Source organism: Mustela nigripes, chromosome 4 (assembly GCF_022355385.1).
Source record: "Mustela nigripes isolate SB6536 chromosome 4, MUSNIG.SB6536, whole genome shotgun sequence".
NCBI classification, from domain to species: Eukaryota; Metazoa; Chordata; class Mammalia; order Carnivora; family Mustelidae; genus Mustela; species Mustela nigripes.
Window position 1 is genome coordinate 159,188,778 of NC_081560.1, and position 24,063 is coordinate 159,212,840.

A 24,063-nucleotide genomic window follows, 5' to 3' on the forward strand; every position below is an offset into this window, starting at 1 on the left:
ATAAGTGACTCTTAATCTCACAAAACAAACTGAGGGTTGCCGGGGGGAGGGGGTTTGGGAGAAGGGGGTGGGATTATGGACATTGGGGAGGGTATGTGCTTTGGTGAGTGCTGTGAAGTGTGTAAACCTGGTGATTCACAGACCTGTACCCCTGGGGATAAAAATATATGTTTATAAAAAATAAAAAATTAAAAAAAAAAAAAAAGAAATAAACATGGTTCTACATTAGGAGGGAGTATGTGATGAGTCTGGATATAATGATAAGAATAAAGTGTACCTTTTTTTGAGGGATTACCACCTCATAGGATTATTGTGAGGATTATATGAGAAACTATGACTCCTCCCCGCCTTCCATGTTACAGATATAAAAACTAAGCCTTAGCAAAGTTAAATGGAGATGAGATCCAAACTCAGATTGAAGGATTCCACTGTACTAGTGCTATGTCAGCACCATATTGTACAGTTGAGCAGGTTGTTCAGTGCTTGGAGGTGCCTGGCCAAGAGCACAAATGGGATTGAAATGCAGCCTGCAGGTCCCTTGGGAAGCTGAAAGGGGGAAGTATACAGTTGGAGGACTGTATACTGTGTAGCACTTGAAATGTGGCTAGTGCAGCTTGGGTGCTGAATTTTTAATTCTACTTAGTTTAAATTAATTTTTTACTTAAGTGGCCACATATGGCTAGAAGCTACTATATCAACACAGGTCTAAAATTTAAATAAATGGAATTATTCAGTGCTTGGCTTCTTTCATATAACCTAATGTTTTTAAGATTCATCCATGTATGTTACATAATCAGGAGATCATTCCTTTTATTTCTGAGCAGACTTTGATAGTATGAATATACAACAGGTGGTTTATTTATCTTTTGATAGACTTTTGGGTCATTTCCCAACAACAGTTGGGGCTGTTATGAATAAAGCTGCTAAAGACATTTGCATACAATTCTATTTGTGGATATATGCTTTTATTTTTCTTCTACCAGTGGAATTTTTGGGTCATCTGGTAAATGTATATTTAACTTTGTAAGAAACTGCCAAGCTGTTTTCAAAAGTAGCGGTATCACCTTATATTTCCACCACAATATTCCAGTTTCTCCAAGTTTGCACCAACTTTGGTATGGTCATTTTAGTATTAGCTGTTCTAGTGGGGATGAAGTTCTATCTCATTGTGATTTTAATTGGTATTTCCCTGGTGACTGATAACCTTGAACATCTTTTCATGTGCTTGTTGGTCATTTGTATTCTTTTGTAAGGTGTTTTTCAAACTTTTGCCCACTTAAAAAAAATAGGGTTGTTTGTCTACTTATTATTGAGTTATAGGAGTTTTTTATGTGTTCTAGAAGCAGATCCTTTATTCGATATTTATCTTACAAATATTTTCTACCATACAATAATGGCTTGTCTTTTGAAGAGCAGATGTTTTTAATTATGTTGCAATTTATCAATTGTTTTTCTTTTGTGGTTTATACTTTTGTGTTCAGAAATTTCTGCTTGTTTCAGTAGTTGTAAAAATTTTCTCCTATGTTTTCTATTAGAAGTTTTATAATTTTAGCTTTTACACTTAGTATCCATTTTGTGATCCATTTTTAGTTAACTTTTCTTTGTGGTGTGAGGAAGGGATTGAACTTCATATTTATTTCATACAGAAATTTTGTTGATCTGTCACAATTTGCTTATAGGCTATTCATATATGTTATTTTATGAAAGATCTATTCAAGTCTCTTGTACATTTCAAAAAACTCGTGTTGTTAACTGCTTATTACTGAGTTATAAGAGTTTTATGTATAGTCTAGATACAAGAAGGTTTTCACATGTATGTTTTGGGAATATTTTCCCCCAATCTCTAGCTTGTCCTTTTGTTTGTTCTTTCTTTTTTTCTAGAGCAGAAGTTTAAATTTTTTAAAAATTTTGATTAAGTTCATTTTACCTTTTTTTTTTCCTTTGTGGTTAGTTCTTTTTGTGTCCTAAGAAATTTTTCTGTATCCCGAAGTCATGAAGATTTTTCCCGTTTTTTTTTTTTTTCTAAATATTTTGCGGTTTTAGGTTTTCATTTTAGCCTTATGATTCATACTGAATTAATTATTGTGATGGTGTGATACAGCGGTTGATGTTCATTACTTTTATTTTTGGATCCAGTACCATTCATTGACTATCCTTTTCCCACTGAATTACCTCTGTATCTTTGTTTAAAAGCCAAGTGACTGTATATGTGTAGGTGTATTTCTGGATATTCTGTTCCATTGATCTAAATTTCTGTCTTTATGCCAGTAACATACTATTCAGGTTACTGTGGCTTTGTAGTAGTGTTGAAATTAGATTGTGTAAGTCCCCCAACTTGTTCTCCCTTTAACTGTTTTTGCTACTCTTGGTCCTTTCCATTTTCCATGAATTTGTGAGTTTGTTTCAATACTTGAAAGTCAAACAATATAATTTACCAAGGAGAAAAATCATGCAGTCATCTTAATAAATGCAGAAAAAGCATTGGGCAAAACTCTTCTGTGATAAAAACTTCCAGCAAACGAGGGATGCAAGGGAACATCCTCAGTTTAATAAAGGGCATTTATAAGACACAGCTAACCTCATATTAAACAGTGATGTGTTAAATACTCTCCCTCAAAGAATGAGAACAAGGCAAGGTCTTCATATTTAATTTGGTATTATAATTGGAGATCCTCACCAATGCAATAAGGCAAGAATAAAAGGTATACATTTTGGAAAGGAATAAATAAAACTTTCTTCATTTGAAAATGACATGGGGGCGCCCGGGTGGCTCAGTCATTGGACGTCTGCCTTCGGCTCAGGTCATGATCCCAGGGTCCTGGGTTCTAGCCCCGCATCAGGCTCCCTGCTGGGTCAGAAGCCTGATTCTCCATCTCTCACTCCTCCTGCTTGTGTTTCCTCTCTTGCTGTAAATCTCTCTGTCTAATAAGTAAAATCTTAAAAAAAAAAAAAAGAAAGAAAGAAAAAGAAAATGACGTGGATATCTGTGTAGAAAATTCTAAGTCATTTACAAAATATCTGTGGAAATAATAATTGAATTTAGCAAGGGTATAGGTTATAATGTCTAGACACAATAGTTGTATTTCTGCATACTATCAACAAACAACTGGAAACTGAAACATAAAATAATTCCATTTATAGTAGCAACACTAACATAGAGACAAATTTAACAAAAGATGTGCAAGACCTCTGTATAGATAAATATAAAATACCACTGAGATAAATTAAAGAAAATATATGTGGAGCTCCCAGGTTGAACACATGGAGATTTGGGGAGGGTGGTGTGCTTGGAGAGGGCATGGATGCTACTTGCTATATTCCTGTATTTTGTCTTCTGCATCTCTTCCATGTAGCTTTTCCTGAGTTATACATTTATAATAAACCAGTAATCTATGTCTCAGCCTTTCAGCCATCGCTTTCAAAGTAGCAAATTCATTGTGGAACAAAGTGACAGCAAATGTCAGATTCACCAGAGAAAAACAACTATCATATGATCTCCCTGATATGAAGAAGTGGAGATGCAATGTGGGGTGCTTGGGAGATAGGAAAAGAATAAATGAAACAAGATGGGATTGGGAGGGAGACAAACCATAAGAGACTCTTAATGTCACAAAACAAACTGAGGGTTGTCAGGGGAGGGGGGTTAGGGAGAGGGTAGTTGGGTTATGGACATTGGGGAGGGTATGTGATATGGTGAGTGATGTGAAGTGTATAAACCTGACAGTTCACAGACCTGTACCCCTGGGGCCAATAATACATTATATGTTTATAAAAAATTAAAAAATTATTTAAAAAAATGTCAGATTCTCTTCTCTGGGCTTCCCTGGTCTAACTGCCTTGGTAGCTCTTCAGCACCTTCATGAGAGGTTCCAGATAAACCAAAAATTGTTGAGGAACCACAAGCTAATCTTTTGTTTTAATAATTTATTAAGAGTTTATATTCAGACAGTACCATGCATGACTTGATTTTCCTGTGTCGGCTCCACAGAGCTGTGTGGTTGACTCTGCCACTGCCTCTACCCAGCCTACACAATTTACTCACCCACCATCCTCTGCTTCCTGTGAGCAAACACAGCTCATCTGTGTGACATTCCATAAGCAGCAGACACATTGTAAAAACAGCCTGGCTATGCAGCAGCTCTTTCATCTGTGACATGCAGAAAATAGTCGAGAATGGCTCCCCATCTCCCCAGGATCTATAGAGCTTGCTTGCTTGCTTGCTTGCTTTAATTTGCTCTTACATGAATATTACTTATAACTAAGACAACTGCTAAGCCCAGTTATCATACAACATGCATATAACACCCAGTGCTCATCACATCACGTGCCATCCTTAATGCCCATCACCCAGTTACCCAATCCCTCACCCACCTCCCCTCTAGAAATCCTCAGTTTGTTTCCTATAGTTAAGAGTCTTTTATGGTTTGCCTCCCTCTCTGTTTTTATCATATTTTATTTTTCCTTCCCTTTCACTATGTTCATCTGTTTTGTTTCTTAAATTCCACATATGAGTGAAATCAGATGATATTTGTCATTCTCTGACTGACTTATTTCATTGAGCATAATACCCTGTAGTTCCATCCCTGTCATTGCAAATAGCAAGAGCTCATTCTTTTTGATGGCCGAGTAATATTCTATCATATATAGACATCTGGGTTCTTTCCATATTTTGGCTATTGCAGACATTGTGGACATCGCTGCTATAGGAATTCTTTTTTTTTTTTTTTGAAGAATACTGAAAGTATATTTAAAAATTAAATTCAGTTAATTAACATAATTAACATAATTTGTTTCAGGGGTACAGGTCTGTTATTCATTGGTCTTATATAATACCCAGTGCTCTTGTAATACATACCCTTCCCAATGTCCTTCATCCAGTTACCACATCCCTTCACCCCTCCCCTCCAGCAACCCTCAGTTTGTTTACTAAGATTAAGAGTCTCTTATGATTTGTCTCCCTGATTGTCTTTCACTTTCTCTCTTCCCCTATGATCCTCTGCCTTGTTTCTTAAATTCCATATATGAGTGAGACTTACTTTGCTTAGCATAATGCCCCGTGGTTCCTTCCACATCATTTGGATGGCAAGATTTGGGGTTTTTTTCATGGCCGTGTAATATTCCATTGTGTATATGTACCACATCTTTATCCATTCATCTGTCGATGGACATCTGGGCTCTTCCCACAGTTTAGCTATTGTGGACATTGCTGCTATAAACATTGGGGTGCAGGTACTCCTTTGGATCACTACATTTGTATCTTTGGGGTAAACACCCAGTAGTATAGGAATTCTTTTTTTAAATTGATGATGTTCTTAAGGATGAGACTAAGGTGTGGATTTACTATACTAGATAAAATGATAGTTCCTTTTATCTCCTTTTATCTCACGCAAAGGAGTGATATGATGAAAATAATGTTTGGAGAATATTTTTCTGCACTTGATCTTAACCAAAAGGCAGGCAAGTGGTGGGAAATATTTTTCTGAAAATCATATGGGTTGGAATGAAATAGGAGGAGGTTAGAATTAGGAAACTGAAAGCGCCTAAGTGCCCAGGTCCTAATGGACAAGGATTGGGTTCAAAGAGCCATGGAAAAGAAGGAAAGAATGAAATGTCTATTGAGACTATATACCTGGAAACTATACCAGAAATGTAGGGTGCAGGGTATCTATAAACTCCTTAAGTTGAAAGATGCAAGGTCTCTGTTCTTCACAAGCTTTCAATCCATGCAGGGGTCCTATATAATCAATTGCTACAATATGGTGTTTCATGACAGGTTGTACTGGTGAAATGTTCTTTTTGTGGGAAACAGATGAGAACAATTAATGCTGTCAAGTAGGTATCAGGGAGGGCTACAGAGGGGAGATGCCATTTAAGCTGGGCGAAGGAGTCTTAGCAGAATTAGGAAACAGTGGGAAGGGAAGTGCACAGAGGCATTAATGCTAGGCTGATTGAATACATAGCAAAAAGACAAGTATGATAGGATATCTTATCCTTGGGGGGTGTTGGTCAGTGGTGAAGCTGGAAAAAATAGACTGGGACTAAGTCATGGAGAGTCTCTTGCCACCTTCTGCTGCTCACTTTTGTCCCTTCTCATCTCTCTTATCAAAAACATGCATCTTTGTGTGCATGTGTGCGCATATACTAACTGCAGAAATTCTTGGCATGATTGTACTACAGTAAAGGAGAGGGAGTCCTGTGAGTGTCAGAACACTGCAATCCTATCTACCTCCAATCTTGGATTAAGTTTCTAATGTCTGTGACTCCACATTTCTGGGAGAGCAGTAGGTGGTGATTTGCAGGCTGATCAGAGACTGTTTACAGTGAGGCTTTCCTTTCTTTGTGAGTTTGACAATTGAGAATTAACCTGTAATGAACAAACTTCTTTTGTGATCCTCTATTTTACTATATGCAACCTTATCAATGTATTAGTTCAAAAATATTTGCATAACTTTGGCATCTACCTATACATTAATTCCTGGTGTTTAATATACACAGAGTATAAAGATTAAGTTGTCTCTGGGTTTTCTGGGTCACCAGTCTAGCCTCCCAGACTTTGAAACTTTTCTGATAAAGGGAGTGCAAGTCATGAAGGGTTAAGTCTATGGGGTCTTGAAAAATGACCCAGATTAGTGCACCAGTGCCTTTGGGGAATGTTTTAAAAGCTTTGTTTCTTTGTTAGTTATGGAGTTTCCATCATAATATTCAGAGAAAAGAGGTCAGGAGGGAGTGGAGCAGCAGACATTCAGTGGAGAAGAGTGATGACTGACTCATCATGTAGGGTTTGGGTGTGGGTGTGCCTGTAGTAGGGAGAAAAAGGAGGAAGAGCTGTGCAGGCAAAATATTTTCTTTAATCTCTTTGCAGAGTGAGCTTTGTGGAAGAGAATGCACAAGTAAATAACTGTCTTATGGTTGTTTATCTGTCATATACATGATACTACAAGTGAGTCTATAAAATCCTTTAAGTTTGAAGATGAAATAGAAATATTATATCCCATTACCAGCTTTAACAGTTGCCCTAGTATTTCTCTTCATGATGGTGAAATTACTGAACAGCTTTCACTTTCTTTAATTGGATTAAATGGTCTCCTAAGAACTTCAAATGAATTCATAGTTATGCATTGTATTTTCCTACTTCTTTATCTTTCTTTACTCTATTCCTTTTACCCAAGGTCTCTTTTTTGGTTATGGATAAGAGTAATTGCTACCTCTCAGTAAAGTTCCAAGTTAAATTCCCCACCCTCAGAGCTTTACTGATTTCCTGGTCTACAACTACCTTGCTTCTGAACTTGAAATGTAACAGGTGCTTAGTAAATAATTGATAGTTGGGTCGCCTGGGTGGCTCAGTGGGTTAAAGCCTCTGCCTTCGTCTCAGGTCGTGATCCCAGGGTCCTGGGATCGAGCCCCACATCAGGCTCTCTGCTCCTCAGGGAGCCTTCTTCCTCCTCTCTCTCTCTGCCTACCTCTCTGCCTACTTGTGATCTCTCTCTGTCAAATAAAGAAATAAAATCTTTACAAAAAATAAGTACATAAATAAATAAATAAATAATAGTTATCTTATAGTTTTTGTTGTTCTTGTTATTAAATCCCACCTCCTTCTGACATTTACAATCATAAAAAACAATGTGCTTGTATTTAATATTTTTCTCATTTAATTGTTCTTTATGACACAAAAGATTTCATCTAGCCCAGAAACATAAAAGTGGAGACATACTGTAAATTAGTGAATATAATTTTCCATCCAATGCAGGAATTCTCTCTCTACAGCTTTTTTGTTATATTATATCTCTACTTTTCAATAAGCCATTCAAATACTCTGAGCATCATAAAATGGGGGTGATAACAGTATTGACCTTTATTAGTTAGGAAAAGGTTTGGATGTGAGTGACAGAAAACCTAAAATAGTGGTGGCTTAAACAACATAAAATTTTCTTTTTCTTTCCCCCAAATCCAGGAAACAAGCACCCAGGCTTCTATCTTATTTCTTTACTATGAAAGGTGTCCATTCTTATATTTACCTCAAGGTCTAATATGGCTGCTTGAGCTCCAGTCATCATGCCTTCCCTCCAGTCAGCAGAAAGGAGAAAGAGGGAGGAGAAAGGCACATGTTTCTGTTCAAAGACACTTTCCAGAAATAGCAAACCACTTCTGTTTATTTCTAATTAGTAATAACTTAGTGACATACGTACATCTAGCTAATAGTAAGGCCGATAGAGGGATGGCCATATGCTTGGCTAAAATTCAGAGGTTCTTTTACTGAGAAAAATGAGAACAGATTTTGGGGAACAATTAGTAGTTTCTGCTACTGATAATGCTATTATAAAAATTAAATGAGGTATTATGTGCTTAGAACATGTCTGACGTATGATACATGCTCAATAAGTAGTTATGAGCCATTACTTTTATAATTAACCATTATAGACAGTATTCATTCATTCTAATATTTGTTCAACACCTATCAAACACCTGGTATGCTAAACACTGTGCCTCTCTATATTTAAATCCCTCTATCAACAATGAGAAGACTGCCATCCAAGATAGCTTCTCCTTTGTTAAACAGATCTACAAGTTAGAGAATACTTTATCACAGTAAGCCAAAGCATACCTCCCCAGTAATTCATTTGTTTTGGCCCTGATCCTACCTTTTGAAACAATATGTAACCAGACTATTTCCTCATCTCAATTCTTCAAATATATGAAGATGGCTATTAAGCCTTCCACTTAGTTTTTTTGGCTCTAACCAGGCATTTTATTGACTCATTTGTCTAGCACACATTTTGGCAAACTTTTTATATAAAGTGCTAGATGGTGAATATTTCTAGCTTTGCGGGCTATATGGTTTCTGTCACAGTTTCTCAACTCTATCATTGTAATGCAAAAGCAACAATATACATTACATAAATGAATGGTCATGGCTGTGTTCCAGTAAAATTTTATTTACAAAAACAGCAGGTCAGATTTGGACTTCTAGCTTGCCAGCCCCTGATTTAGCCCATGGAAATTTGTCTATAAGGTTATTTGTAACTTACATTTCTCTATCTTGAAGATAAAAACTTACTCTGTGTCACTCCTGATTCTTCTTAAACCTTTCATTTCTTTTTCTTGTCTTACTACTTTGGCTAGGATTTCTAGCACCCCTGGCATCATTTCTATAGCCATACTTCATGGCCAATCATTTCTCTAAACCTATTACTCATCCCAATTCATCTCTAGTTTGGAAATGCTACCTTGACAAATTCCTTCTTATTCTGCCATATTCTTAACCACATATCCTTTGATCTCTCTCAGACTGGTCCTTCTCTAGGCTTCCCTACAAACCACATTAAGAAAAGAAGAACCTTTTTCTCCATCTCTTTCTTCTTCAGAACTTTTAGACTGTGATCTTATTCAGTGCTTCAGGTTTTCTTCAGCCAGCTGTCTAATGCTACTTATAACTTTAACCTAACCCATCTTCCCTCATAGATGACCTAGGGCTAACCAAGAGGAGGTAGGTAGAAAATTAACATTTATAATTGACATATAAATTATGTATTTCATTCTAATGTTACAGAAATAAGAAGTATAATTTGGAATTGATCATATAACCAGCTCATGGTCATGCAGCTGGGATTCAGGGAGTCAGTCCCAGTTATAGAATTAAAATTTAAATTTGGGTGAACCTGGTGAGTGGAGTGGGGGCATCTTGCCAAAGTAAATTCAACACATGTCACCAACAGAGCTGCTGAACTTTACAAGGCATAGAATAACAAATATTTGTCCCAGACTTTTGGTTTCCAAAACATTTTAAAAACATTTTATTTATTTGAGAGAGAGAGATAGTGAGAGAGAACAAGATCAGGGGAGAGAGGGAGAAGCAGGCTCCCCAACATGGGGCTCAATTCCAGGGTCCTGGGATCATTATCCAAGAGCTGAAGGTAGACGCTCAAATGACTGAGCGTCTCCAGGTGTCCTCCAAAGCATTTTCTCCACAGTCTGATGGAATAGGGGGTTTTATTTCTGTCTTATATGTGAGGAAATCAAACCAAACCCAACATGGTTAAAATATTTGCATGAAATATTAGGGGCCTATGTCTTATTGTTTTTCTCCGTGAGAATCCACATTTGATCTTTTCTGAAAAGGATGCCCCGCCTCTTTATCTTGCTAATTCCTTTTTATCTTTCAAAAATTCAGCTTGATCACCATCTTTCCAGGAAACCCTCCCTGCATTCACCCCTGCCTTGTCCCCACTATCTGATTTACATGTTCTTTCTCTGTGTTAGCCCACATTATAAGCCTATTTATACTTTACCTTACCTGATGATTTATTAGCTTATAAAGAAATCAGGGGCAGATTCCTGCCTCACTTAGCATTGTATTCAATAAGAATTTTTTGAGTAAAAGAATGACCTGAGATGGAGTCTTTAGTCCTTGGTTGTGATTACAGCTGGAGGCAAAATGAAGATCTCAGCCTTCCAGAGACAAACTCAAATAAAAGAGGATCCTCCCAGAAATCATGGATCCCATCAGCTAGCAGACATCGGGAATTCAAACCCATGAGGTTTCAAACTAGGTAGTAAGAAAGCAGCATACTATGGTGAAGAGCATAGATTCTGGAGTCAGGTTTCTTGGGTTTGAATTCTGACTCCACCATTTTCCAGCAGTGTGATCTTTGGCAAGTGACTTAGCTTCTCTGTGCTTTGATTTCTAATCTGTCAAATATGGATAACAATAGAACTGATCTATATTAGTTCTCTCTTGCTGTGTAACAAATTACCTCAAAACAGTGTCTGAAAACAATAAACATTTATCTCACATTTTCTGTGGCTCAGAATTTTGGGAGCTGAGTGGTTTTGGTTCAGGTTTGTTCATGAGGTTCGAATCAATATGTAGACATGTAGACCATGACTGCAATCACATGAAGGCTTGACATGTTGGAGGATCCCTTTCCAAGATGGCTCTCACCAGTGGCCGTTGGCAGGAGGCCTCACTTCTTGTCACATGGAACTTTGCTTATGACATGGCAACTGATTTCCCCCAGAGCAAAGAAGGGGAAGAGCAAGGAAGAAACCCCAATGATTTTATGACCTTTTCTGATCTATTCTCAGAAGTCATAAAACTGTAACTTCCAACATATTCTGTATTTTGGAAGGATGTCACTAAGTACAGCCCACATGCAAGGGGAAGGCAGTTAGGCTTCAGCTTTTGAAAGGAGGAGTATCAAAGAATTTGAGGACATACTTTAAAACCATCATGCTATCTTGTAGGGTTGAGTGAGAATTACATGAGATAATAATTTCCAAGTGCTTAGAACAGAAGTTAAACAGCACTTGCCTTGAATTACCTTTCTCCCATAGGTGAGAAAGGACACATTAACAGTCAATCTGAAGGCTTTGGCTTTAAAAGTTACTTTAAAAAACAGACCAAAGATAATGAAATCAAGTTAGTGCCATAAGCCATTAAAATTATCTATATATTTCTGGGACACCTGGCTGGCTCAGTGGGTTAAAGCCTCTGCCTTCAGCTCAAGTCATGATCCCAGGGTCCTGGGATTGAGCCCCGCATCGGGCTCTCTGCTCAGCGGGGAGCCTGCTCCCTCCCCTCTCTCTGCCTGCCTCTCTGCCTACTTGTGATCTCTGTGTCAAGTAAGTAAATAAAATCTTTAAAGAAATTATATAGTTCTTGACATGAAAAGCTATTCATGAGTTGAATTTGTAAAAAAAAATTTTTTAAAGCAGGTGTAAATCAAGAATTATAGCATGATTTGATTAGGTGCTTGTGTAATTATATACATGTATCTCTGTGTGTTGGTGCATAGGGAGCCTCCTGGAAGGAGTTTCCTCAAAGTATTAATAGTGATTATCTCTGGATAGTGGGATTTATGTTAAGTTGAAATTTTTTCTTTGTGCTTTTCCGCATTGTTTGAATTGTTTTACACTGAGCATATCTTCCCAAAAAATAATAGAGGCATTTTTCCAAAGAAAATAAGAAAGAAACCAAGTTAGAAGGAGAATGTGAAAGGTTTGTGGGCTGATTAACTCCCTGGGAAGTATCTGATTGATAGGGTGTCCTCTAATTTTTCAAGGTAATTATGAAGACTGCATGTGCTGGGAGCAGGTGAAAGTTTGTGATTGCACTTGAGGGTTACATACATAAGGGAAGAGGAGTTGCTACTTTTTTAGGACAAGAGGAAAAGGAAAAAGCAAGGGGAAGACGGACACCTATGTGGCAAAGGGCAAAGATAGGTCAAACCTGCTGTTGACAGCAGAACATGAATGTTCATCAGTTGTCTTGGAAAGGACAGCTATACGTACAAAGGAATGGTATACTTGTGATGGGCACCTATGGTCTCACAGTGCCTTGTATATCCTTGATAATTACACTTGCCATACTGGATTGAAATTTGTTCAGTTCTTCCTCTCAATATACTGGCAAGCAGGCCCTGGATATCTAGCCCATTACACAGTTCCCAGCATAGAACAGGGTTCAGTAATTTGGAGAATAAAGATAAGCTGAATTATTTTTTAATAATGCTCTTCATAAATTGAAAATTTTTATGTCCACTAATATTCACCTGAATAATTTCGTATTCAAATAAAACAGAGGGAGGGATGCCTGGATGGCTCAGTTGACTAAGCATCTGTTTCAGCTCAGGTCATGATCTCAGGATTCTGGGATCAAGCCCCACATCAGGCTCTTTGCTCAGCAGGAGCCCGCTTCTCCTTCTGCCTGCTGCTTCCCCCTGCTTTACTCTCTCTCTCACACAAATAAGTAAATAAAATCTTAAAAAAAATTAAAAATAAAACAGAGAGAGTACACACAGAGAGTTCCATTTACCACATCTGTTCTTTGTTCATCTTTTCCCCTTTTTTGCCTTTAGATTATTTGAAATTTTTTTATGATTCTAATATTTTGACTTATTACCTATATCTTTTCTTAAAGTGGTTGCATTGGGACTTAGGGTATATGTCTTTAACTTATGACAGCCTGTGTTTAAGTAATATCATACCAATTCATGTAGAAAAAAATCTTGTAACTTTACTTCCATTCTCTTCTCTTGACCTTGTGTTTTTATTGTCATATATTTTTCTTCTGCATTTGTTAGAAACCCCATAATACATTGCTATTACTTTTGCTTCAAAAGATCAACTATCTTAAGTGATTTACAATAAGAAAATTTGTATTTACCCACATATTTAACATTTTAAATACTCTCTTCTTTTGCATCGATCGAGATTTCTATCTGGTATCATTTTCCTTCTGCCTAAAGGACTTCCTTTACCATTTCTTATATGCAAGTTTGCTGGTGATGAGTTCTTTCAGCTCTTGTGTGTCTAGAAAGTTTTTATTTTATTTTTGTTTTCAAAAGGTATTTTTGTTGGGCATAGAATTCTAACTTGGCAGTATTTTTTCTTTCTTTCTTTTTTCTTTTAAAGTACTAAAAGAAAGTACTTTAGAACTTTAAAGATTTACTGCACTCTCATCTGGCTTGTATTGTTTCTTATTTTATTTTATTTGTTCATCATGTAAGCGTACTCTTTAATCCCTATTTCCCCATCCCCCACCCACCTCCTCATGGCTTGCATTGTTCCTCATGAGAAGCCTGCCAACATTCTTATCTTTGTTCTTCTCCACTTAATTTGTCTTCTTTCTCCAATTTTTGTGGCCTTACTGAACTCTCAACTTTGTTTTTTTCTTTAAATCAGCACTCTGTTGGGCCCAACCTGAGTTCCACTTTCCTCTCTTATGGCTAAAAGCTCTCAAGCTACAAACTAGGGCATTTATAGGGCTCACCTCATTTGTTTGTTTTTCCTTATTTCAGGAATCACTATTCTGTATTACCTGTTGTTTGATATCTAAAAACCATTATTTCATATTTTTTTCTGATTTTTTTTCAGTTGTTTAAGGTGGGGGGATTTTTCTGGTCTCTGTTATTACTCCACTTTAAAGGCTGGAAACAGGGGCGCCTGGGTGGCTCAGTGGTTTGGGCTGCTGCCTTCGGCTCAGGTCATGATCTCAGGGTCCTGGGATCGAGCCCCGCATCGGGCTCCCTGCTCTGCAGGAAGCCTGCTTCCCTCTCTCTCTCTGCGCCTGCCTCTCTGCCTACTTGTGATCTCTGTCTGTCGAATAAATAAATAAAATCTTTAAAAAAAAAAAAGGCTGGAAACAGAATTTCTGAAATATTAAATCAGAAAACTAAATACCTAAAATATTGAAAGTAGCTGTCAATTGCAAAACTCCTTCTTCAAAATTGATTCATATTTTGCATTAGCTTAGAATTATTATGAAGTTCATTTCAAAAATTTTATTTAGTGCCACAGTGTTTGACATCATGTCTTTTTCTTTCAGGAAACATTCAAACTGGAATTTTAAATCATTAGTAAGTCAGTGATGGATCAGAATTTGCAGAATGCAATCCTGAGTAAAACTCTCCAAAAGAATTACTTCAAATAATAGAGGAAAGAAAGTTGAACTGCCACCTTAAAACCCTGGTCTAGAAAAACATTGCAGACATCAGAAAGTAATAACTGGGGAAATTTATCTGGCTCTTAATGAATCTGAATCAAAAAAATTGTCACACTGTTTCTCAGAGGACTTCTGTATCTGAGAAATAATATTTTAATAATAAGTTCTTTTATAAAAATCTTGACATGATCACCAGAGAGGAGAAACAGTAATAGCTAAAACCTGTGTATGTGTGAAGATGACATCAGAAGAAATGGCAGCTTCTGTTCTCACACCTGTAACTCAGAGAAAAGTAACATCCACTCCATCGGCTATAGATGAAAGTAGTGAAAAGGTCTCAGACATCAGTGTTCTGAAGGCACATAGCATCAGGCAGAGTGGGCAGACTTCTACCACTGCACAGATGAACAAGCTTAACGAAGAACCTTCTGGAAGCAACTTGCCCAAGATTCTCTCAATAGCAAGGGAGAAAATAGTGAGTGATGAGAACAGCAATGAAGAGTGCTGGACAGAAAGCACACCAGTTTCTGTGGAAAACCTTAACATTAACCAAAACAGCGTACTGACAAAGAGCCAGTGTTATGACACGTGTGATTCTGTCATGGAGGAAGACCCATATTTGGAAACTGGAATCCCATCCTCACTGGAAAGAGAGGTGTTCCCTGGAATTCAACTGGAAATTGATGGACCTCCCATGGACATTAGTCCCTTAGGAAGTCAGTCGGCTGTCATAGAGACTGGCCAGGCACACCCTGATGGCAACACAGCAGCATTTCACTTTCACTATGAAGTTGACAGAAGAGTGTCAGATACTTTCTGTACCCTGTCAGGCAACTTGATTTTAGATGATTGTGGAAACTGTGTACCACTGCCTGATGTTGGTGGGGAGCAAAAGAAAAATTATGCGGCATATACTTGTAAACTTATGGAATTGGCTGAAAACTGTGATAATAAGAATGGGCAGCTGCAATGTGATCATTGTGACACCTTGGATGACAATTACTTATGCTTTGAAGGTTCTTGCCGAAGGGCCAGTGTGCTATGTTCAAGTGACAGCCTTTGCAGGGAGGACTTGACTAACAGTCCCCCTGCCAAGACTTTTCTGAGCCATTTTGAGGACTTCCCTGATAACTGTGAAGATGTAGAAGAAGATTTTTTTAAGAGCAAAAAGGAGAGGTCCACTTTGTTAGTGAGGAGATTTTGTAAAAATGACAGGGAAATAAAGAAATCTGTGTATACCGGGACAAGGGCAATCGTGAGGACTCTGCCTTCTGGTCACATTGGGCTGGAAGCTTACAGTTACATCGATCAGAAGAGAAGTGGTCTTTTATTGCCCTGTGGGAGAGTTCTGGAACAGCTGTCAGTGGTGGTGATTAGGCAGGATGGAAGCCAGTGCCTATCAGAAGCCCAGTGGTATCGGGTAAGGAGTTAAAGTTTCTTTTTGACCACTTCTTTAAACTTGATCTTTGAAAAATCCAATTTTCCATTGTTTTAATTCATGGAAAGTGTTAAGTTCTGTCAAACTGTGATTCTTCAGGGAAGTGTTTTGTAGTTACTAGAAACTAGTAGACCTTACAGATACTCCAATCGGTAGCTGTTAAGAGTTGACTTTGCAATGATTTAAGTATATATGTAAAATACACATATATATGTCATCAGGAGTGCAGAAATTAGGCAGACCCCCAGTTTCCTGTATGTAGGATTATAACACAGACTCCTGATAGGGGGAAAGCAGCTCCACTGACTGATTAACTAGTCATGTCCTTTGGAGGTAGATGCTTATGTCTTCCTTCTGACATGTTTTTAGGTTGCAGGACCTAAAAGAATTTAAAGATCTGGTTTCCTTCATTTTCCAACCAATGTTCCCAGTATCTTCCCTTTTCCCCTTTTTTGTGCTATGGACCCCTTTGGCAATTTGGTGAAGTCTGTGGACTCAGAATAATGCTTTTAAATGCATCAAATGAAATAGAGTTTTAAAAAGGACACAGATGATGTGGCCATATGTATACATACGAGGAAAGGGTTTGAAATTGCGATATATAGCAGAGTAGGTGTTTCTTTATTAACACATTAAACAGTGGCATTCAGTGAGGCGATGACGACTGTAATTTCTAAGTGGTAAGGGATGTCAGTACGGAATGGTTTCCCTGTGACTTTCCCAGTTTAGCCCTGCAAATCCCACATCCAGGGAAACCTCTCAGTCCCGGGCTGACCAGGGCAGTTGGTCACCCTAAATATAAATATTCTTTTAGGGTTTTGACCATGACCATAAAATAGGGACACATCTGTGATTTCTATCGGTGACAAGATCACAGGTGCTGCTCCCGGTGCTGAGTCTTGTTTCCTATATTCATAATTGCAGGATGTGCCAAATGTCTAACTTTCACGTTCTAGTGTTTCCCAATTCCTTAAGACCTGGCCTTGTGAATAAATACCCAATCTAGAAGAACATGCCTTTTATTGAAACATAACTGGTGTATTTTTACTATCATTATCATCAGTCACAGGTGCTGATACTTACTGAGCATTTTACACATGCCAGACGTTGGGTCACATAATTTAAGTTTTTTTTTTTTTTTTTTTTTTTTGACAGAGAGAAATCACAAGTAGATGGAGAGGCAGGCAGAGAGAGAGAGAGGGAAGCAGGCTCCCTGCTGACCAGAGAGCCCGATGCGGGACTCGATCCCAGGACCCTGAGATCATGACCTGAGCCAAAGGCAGCGGCTTAACCCACTGAGCCACCCAGGCGCCCCGGGTCACATAATTTATATACTTGATTTCATGCAATCCTCTCAGCTACCCTCCAGTATTGGTATGATCATTAACTTCATTGTATGGCTAAGGAAACAGAGTCTCGGGGAAGTCATGTGCCTTGGCCAAGGTCACTTAACTGCTAAGTGGTAGAGCTAGGATTGAACAGAAGACTTCTGTTCATTTCGGTGTCCACTGATTGAGTTGCCACACTCACTGATGCTTCTGGACTGGGCTGTGTTCAGTGTGGCAGTTCTAACCCTGGCTCTGTGTTAGAACCACAGTGTCCAGGTCCTACTCCAGACCCTCTGAATCAGAATCGCTAGGGTCAGGCTTAGCATAAATGTTTTTTCAGAGTTCCCCTGGTGACTCTATGGTTCTGTGGAGTTGAAAACCACTGTCCAGGAGCTTTAACTGAGCTCTTTGCTCTTTGGTCAGGACGTTTAGGGAATATTTGCTCCATCCTAAAGACCCTGACCCTACTTAGGCTCTCAGGAGTGGCAGGGCTGAGCCAAAAGCCTGCCTGAAAAGGGATGACCCGCAGGCCATTCTTTCTATACATTCAACCTACCATTCACCCAGCAAGTTCCCAGATTTGTTTTTGCCACCTTACCTGATTCCTCATAAAACCTGAGTCACAAGAAGAGTGATATCAGCGACACATAGACTCCCCAGCTCTTCTGACTGAATTTTGCCCATGTAGGGAGAAAGGAGCTCATCACAGTAATGTGTCTTTCCAATTAAAAATGCAGGGATTTAAAAAATTCATGCACACCTGAAACTGAATGTTAAGAATGCAACAGAAATTTAAATGCTGCAAAGGGAATGGAAGCGGATTGGTTGAGAACTGTTATCATAGGCCACCGCCCCCTACCCCCACACCCAGTTACACAGGCATGAGGGTCATGCTTCTGCTATATATAATTGAAGAATAATTTCTGGCATGACCATACTCACTCCTCCAGTTTCTGGAGCCACTTCTTCTCCTGGGAATGTCCACAGAGCTAGGGAGCTCCAGTCTGCCAGTCTGCCCCTTTCTGTCGGTCAGAGCCCTGAGATGGGTAATTTCCAGTTGAAAAGGACCAAAGAGATGACGCAAATCATCTCTTCCTTTTTAGTCTCTGGAGGCTGGGAGAGGTTGCCACACCTCGGTCAGAGTAAACTCCAAGAAGTCCTCTCTCCTGTCTGACTTGGTTTCCAGGAGGCTGTGGACGTATTTATGAACCCTTAAAATGAAGCTGGGGGAAAGGGCTGACTGTCTTGTCCTTTCTGAAGGGAGAGTTCTGAAAGGGAGAATCCTTTTTGAATAGTCAAACTATACCACAGCAGGAATGAGTCAGTATTTTCTCAAGTATAGTATTCTTTCACTATCTCAGTTTTTAGTTTAGGGTCTGGTAGAAATCCTTCTCAGAGTTGCACAGATGAATTATAGCCACTTCCCCAACTCCTATAAGTGGCTTCTTTCACCTGAATAATGTGGACCTTGATGGAATGCTCCCATTCCTGATCATCTCACACATATCCATCCTGGTTCCCCAATCAGATTATAAGTTGATTAAGGTCAAGAAGTGGCCATACCTTTTATCTACTCTCCATGATGCAAGCCTAATGCCAACTAGATAGAAAGCAGGACAGTGTCATCTTAGGAACATGGTCTCTGGGGTGAGTCAACCACTGCGAGTCACCATTTGCTGCTGGTGTGATCTCCAGCAAGTTCTTTACCTCTTTGTTTCTAATCACCTTATATGTAAACTGGAGGTAATCATATTTTGAGGGGGTTAAATGAAATGACACTGTGAAGTCGACAGCACAGTATCTGGCATGGAGTGGGAGCCACTGTTCTCACTCTGGCAATTTATTATATGCTTTGTCATGAACATGTCCCCACCTCCTTCTGCTCTTTGGAGCCTCTCCCATAGGGGCAGTTCATGGTGCTGTGCATTTGAATGTCTGTCTCCCTGTCTAAGATGCGGTAGCTTGTACAGTCCTTCCTGCACATTTCAAGAATGTGTTGTGTGTCTAGTTAGTTCCTCTGCCTCCCATGGAAATTTTTTTCTTGTATGCCTTCGTCAAAATGACCCAATTAATTTATGTTTGCACAGCTGTGCAGAGAAGAATGGGAGACATTAATGAGGATTAATGCTTGCTGACTGGCTAACCATATTGGTATCCTCCTCCCTCTGCTTGTGAGAAATGAAAACCCTGCCCCTTATCCAGTTTCAGCCACGTTCCTCCTGCTCTCCTGCTCTCCGTTTATTGGCTTCACAAGATGGCATATTTTGGCAAGCGGCTGACATCTCTAGGTTGAAAGTTGGTTAAGGGTGTTTTTCCTTTTAAAAAATTCTCTCTGCCAGAATTTTGGGGGAGTTCAGGGTACTTAGAGTTATTCTGAATAGGAAAGACATGAAGTTTCTGCCTGTGCTGCAATCATTCATGTAACCTGAGTTCCGTGTGCCTTGAGGGTTGGAGCGTGGAGGAGGGGAGGGTGGCCGGGACAGACAGGCCACCAGCTCCCATAGCATCACTTCACTGATCTCCCTGACGTGGTCCACAAGACAATTTACTATATAACAATAGGTACAGCAAAATAGAAAACAATGAAGTTTCATTTTTTAAAAAAATCAGACTAGAAAAACTGTAAATTCGGAAGGAAAGCCAAACCAGCTCCCGTGTTGCTAGTTCTTACTCTTCTTTCTTCCTTCTAAAATGTATCTTCTTCATTTTTTTCTACTCTTTAGCACAGAGAATTAAACTTCGGAGGCAATGAAAAATTTTTGAATGTTTAACATACATACCTTTGTCAGTATATATGTTATTGAGTCCATATTTTCTCTGCTGTGTGTCAAGGCACCAACCAATAATAAATTCGTCTTCCTGGTTGTAACTTTTTAGGGATGTTCATATATCCATTGGGCCCTGCTGTCCAGTGTTGTAATAGATGGCTGCTGAAGTAGCAAGATATTTTATTTTCTCCTCCAGAAATTGGGTTCCCTACAGGTTGGGTATAGTGTGGACCTTGAAATAATTAAAATTTCACAGGGTGTGCAGGCTAAGTTAAATGTCTGGGCTTCATGGCATGCCAAGCCTCCTCTTCCATTACTAAGAGTTATGTCAAGTTCATGACATGGGTATGGGACGATGCTGGCCCCTTCCTGCTGAGCACAGTGAAAGGGAATCCAGCTCCCGGATGGACGGCCCCTGCACAGTTTAGTCACGTCTGGTGCATCAGTGGAAAATGTGACAGGCTGTCAGAGGCTGACTCTGTGATGATTGGACAACTTTCCCTTATTAGCTGCATCGGGGCAGTTTAGGGTACATTTACCTCCACATCTTTGTAGTAACACCAGGTCTTTGACTAGGATTAGGCCAAAAAATGGAATGAAAAGGAAAAATGCTGACCCTGGACACTAATTTCAGGTGAATATATTCATGGCCACTGTTAATTCACACGGTAGCCTTAAGACAGTATCGGCACTAGTATTCCCTCCCCCCCACTTCCCCAGATGTCCGGCATAATGGGAATTAGCAGCTGGAAAGGCCTCATCCCTGGTAATGGGCCATGGTTAAATTGTGGCCTGAAAAGAATTGGAACCTGTAGGCAAGGATAAGATGATCAGATGGAGCCCTGATCTAATAATGCACACCCTCCATTTTTACACAGGAGGGTTTCAGTCTGCCCATAGAGTGACCTCCCATAGTCATGAATGCTAGTAGTGTCCCTCTCCTCTTGGTCCCCTCCCTGGCTGCTGATTTAAGTATAGCAGTCCCTCTAGGCCTCATAGACCTCCTGGAGTAGTGTGGAGGTTTCCTCCCCAGTGACCACAGGACTCAGCATCAAGGACTGAAGCATCACTGGGAGTGAGGGGTGACTATCCCCTGACCCTTCCATGACTAGACTAACTCATGGCTTAGGCAGGGCCCACCCTGAAAAGCTGTTCTCAGACAGCGGTACTGGGTCATTTCTGGTCTTGACGAGCCCTGTGACACCAATATAGTGTTCCGTCTATTGGTTCTTTTTTCTAGCAGCTGGCCTGGATGTGTTCAGAGCCTCAGATTACATATAGGTCCTGCAGAGCTCAGGCATCCAAATCCCTAACCCTAACCAACATTCAGCCCTTGAGCCCCTGCCCCATCCCTGTCATTTAGGCCATCACCCCTCAAGCGCTTAGTCTTCAGCAACTCAGAGACACTATCATCTTTCAAAGGTAAGGAGAACCCATAATTTGAATCCCGATAGTAGAGCTCTTTGGAGGCAAGAAGAACTTCTTTGATTTCTTCTGTTTTTAATAGAGTTATTGAGATATAATTTTATATACCATAAAGTTCACCTGTGTAAAATGCAAAATTCAGTGTTTTTTAATATATTCACAGATATGTGCAATCATCAACACAATTTTAGAAGATTTTCATCACCTCAGAAGGAAACCCCACACCCTCTAGCAATCACCCTGCATTCCCTTCATCCTGCTTCCCTTCCACCACCCAGCAGCATCCACTAATCTCCTTTCTGTGCCTATACATTTCCCTATTCTGGACCATCAGATGAATGGACTCATATAGTATGCACTCTTTTTTGACTGGCTTCTTTCATTTAGCTTGCTACATTTTAAAATTTTAATGCCAGTGTAGTTAACACAACATAATATTTTTAAGATTCAAGGTACAGCCACTCTGTAGCATGTATAAGAACTTTGTTTTTTACCTCTGAGTAATACTCCGTTGGGTGAACATACAGCATTTTATATATCCATTCATTGGTTGTTGGACATCAAATTCTTTCCACTTTGTGTCTGTTATAAATAATGCTGCTATGAACATCCATTTGCAAGTGTTTGTGTGGATATATGTCTTCATTTCTCTTGAGTACATATCCAGGAGTAGAATTACTGAATTATGTAACAGCGTTTAACTTTTTGAAGAACTGCCAGACTGTTCCTCAGCAGCCGCACCTTTTTACATTCCTACTAGCAGAGTTCGAGGGTTCCAGTGTTTCTACATCCTGACCAACATTTCTTAGTGTCCTGTTTCTGCTTATAGCCATCCTACTTGATATGAGGTGATATCTCATTGTACTTCTGATTTGCATTTTCCTGATATCTAATGATGTTGGGCAATTTCCATGAGCTTATGGGCCATTTGTACATCTTTGGAGAAATGCCTATTCAAATCCTTTGCCTATTTTAGAATTTCTTTTATTATCAAGTTGTTTACATTTTGGATTTAAGTCCATTATCACATAAATGATTTGCAGTCTGTGTGTGTGTGTGTGTGTGTGTGTAGGTATGGATATGGATATAATGAATGCAAGTCAAGAAAGTAGTAAAGAAGGCTTATAATTTTAATGCACAGTGAAATTTGTTAAATATTTTCTTTGGATATTGATCTCATTCTCAGTCTTTTTTAAATTTACCCACCCACCCATCAACAGTGGTCTAGTCAAGTTTTTTATCTTCTTCTCCCCCAAATTCTTTCCAGACTCCAGTCAGTGTAGTCTCTCCCTCCTCTTCTAAAAGCTTGTATTATGTAGGCCATTTTTCTTATTACCTAAATTCTGTTCCCCAGAGTGGTGGCTGGGAATCAGATTGTCATCTGCAAACTTGTGCATTACACTCATGGCATCCAAGGCAGGGCTGGTTGAGAAGGGCACCACTTTATAGTAGTGTACTTCATTATGCACAAGTGGTGGACCAGGCCTAGGTTGAGGCAGACAAGGTGCCTGGGTGGCAACTTTTAAGAAGGCACTCAAACTCAGGGTCTCAGAAGTGCCTGCTCTCTACTTATCAGGGAGTACCTCCTTAAGTTTTGAGCTCTAGGCAACTCACTTGTTTCATCTTAGTCCCAGTCCTGGGTAGAGGGTCTATAAGAGTCTGTGGTTTAGAAATGCCTGTCATCTTTTCAGCTCAGGAATGGCTTGGACTTATCCCTTCATAGACCTTCATGCAGATACTGTTAAAATACAAGCTAAAAATGGTTCCTCGTGTTTAAAGCAATAAAAAAAAATAAGAGAAGAATAATATTTCCTGACATCTAAAAATTATATGGAATTGAAATTTCAGTGTTCACAAATGAAGGTTATCAGAACATAGCTGCATTCATTCCTTTTAGTACTCATGTATTTTCTGTAGCTGCTTACTCCTTGTAACAGCAGAGTCGAGGAGCTATAATTGAGATTCTATGGCTTGGAATGACTAAAGTATTTATTATCTGGTACTTTAAAGTAAAAGTCCCCCTGGTTTAGAACATCCCTCTCTACCTGGCTAGTTTCTACCCATCCTTTAGTCCTGAGCTTAGATTTCACATCCTGTTGGTGGTCCTCCCTGTGGGTCTCTCCCCCACCACGGACCCCAATCCAGAGTTTCACTGACAGTCAGTGTTAATGCATATTTCTTGAGTGACTCCTTGAATTATAAATAAAGACAGTTTCCACACATTGCTGATGTCTCCTTCTGTCCTTCCCCAGACCCAGTTCGGGCTTAATAGCTGGCCTCCCCCTGAGCATCAGAGCTTGGAAACACTTTGAGCAATACCTAGGATAGAATCAGAATTTTCCATTGATATTCAGAAGGGTCTTTTTCAGTCCTGTGAACCTAGAGACCCACGCTTGTCACCTCCACAGACTTGGCCTGAAAGACAGAGAGGAAACATTTTTCCGTCTCCTTGCCCCTGACCCTCCATTTCAATGGCTGCAAAAACCCCTTGGGAAAGTTGCCAAATGTTTTGTGTTCACAAGGCAGGCATCTGAGACTGCTATTGTCTGCAATGGGCCAGAAAGTAAAGAAGCCCCCTCCTCTCAAGATCCTGGTGCTCTGTCCCTGTCCTTCAGCACCCCCAGTCTTTACAGGCAGAGATTTCCATCATAGACCAGAGGGAAT

At 39.4% G+C, this 24,063-nt stretch overlaps 1 protein-coding gene across 2 annotated transcripts in view; it reads left to right on the top strand.

Moving 5' to 3' along the window:
- PLCE1 (phospholipase C epsilon 1) overlaps positions 1–24,063 on the top strand; it is a 324,484-nt gene that overhangs the window by 24,826 nt on the left and 275,595 nt on the right. For both annotated transcript variants that reach the window (XM_059398158.1, XM_059398159.1), the window contains exon 2: positions 14,324–15,860. In XM_059398158.1, coding sequence (XP_059254141.1) covers positions 14,679–15,860 — 1,182 coding nt within the window. In that variant the 5' untranslated portion in view covers positions 14,324–14,678. The remainder of the gene's footprint in view (positions 1–14,323; positions 15,861–24,063) is intronic.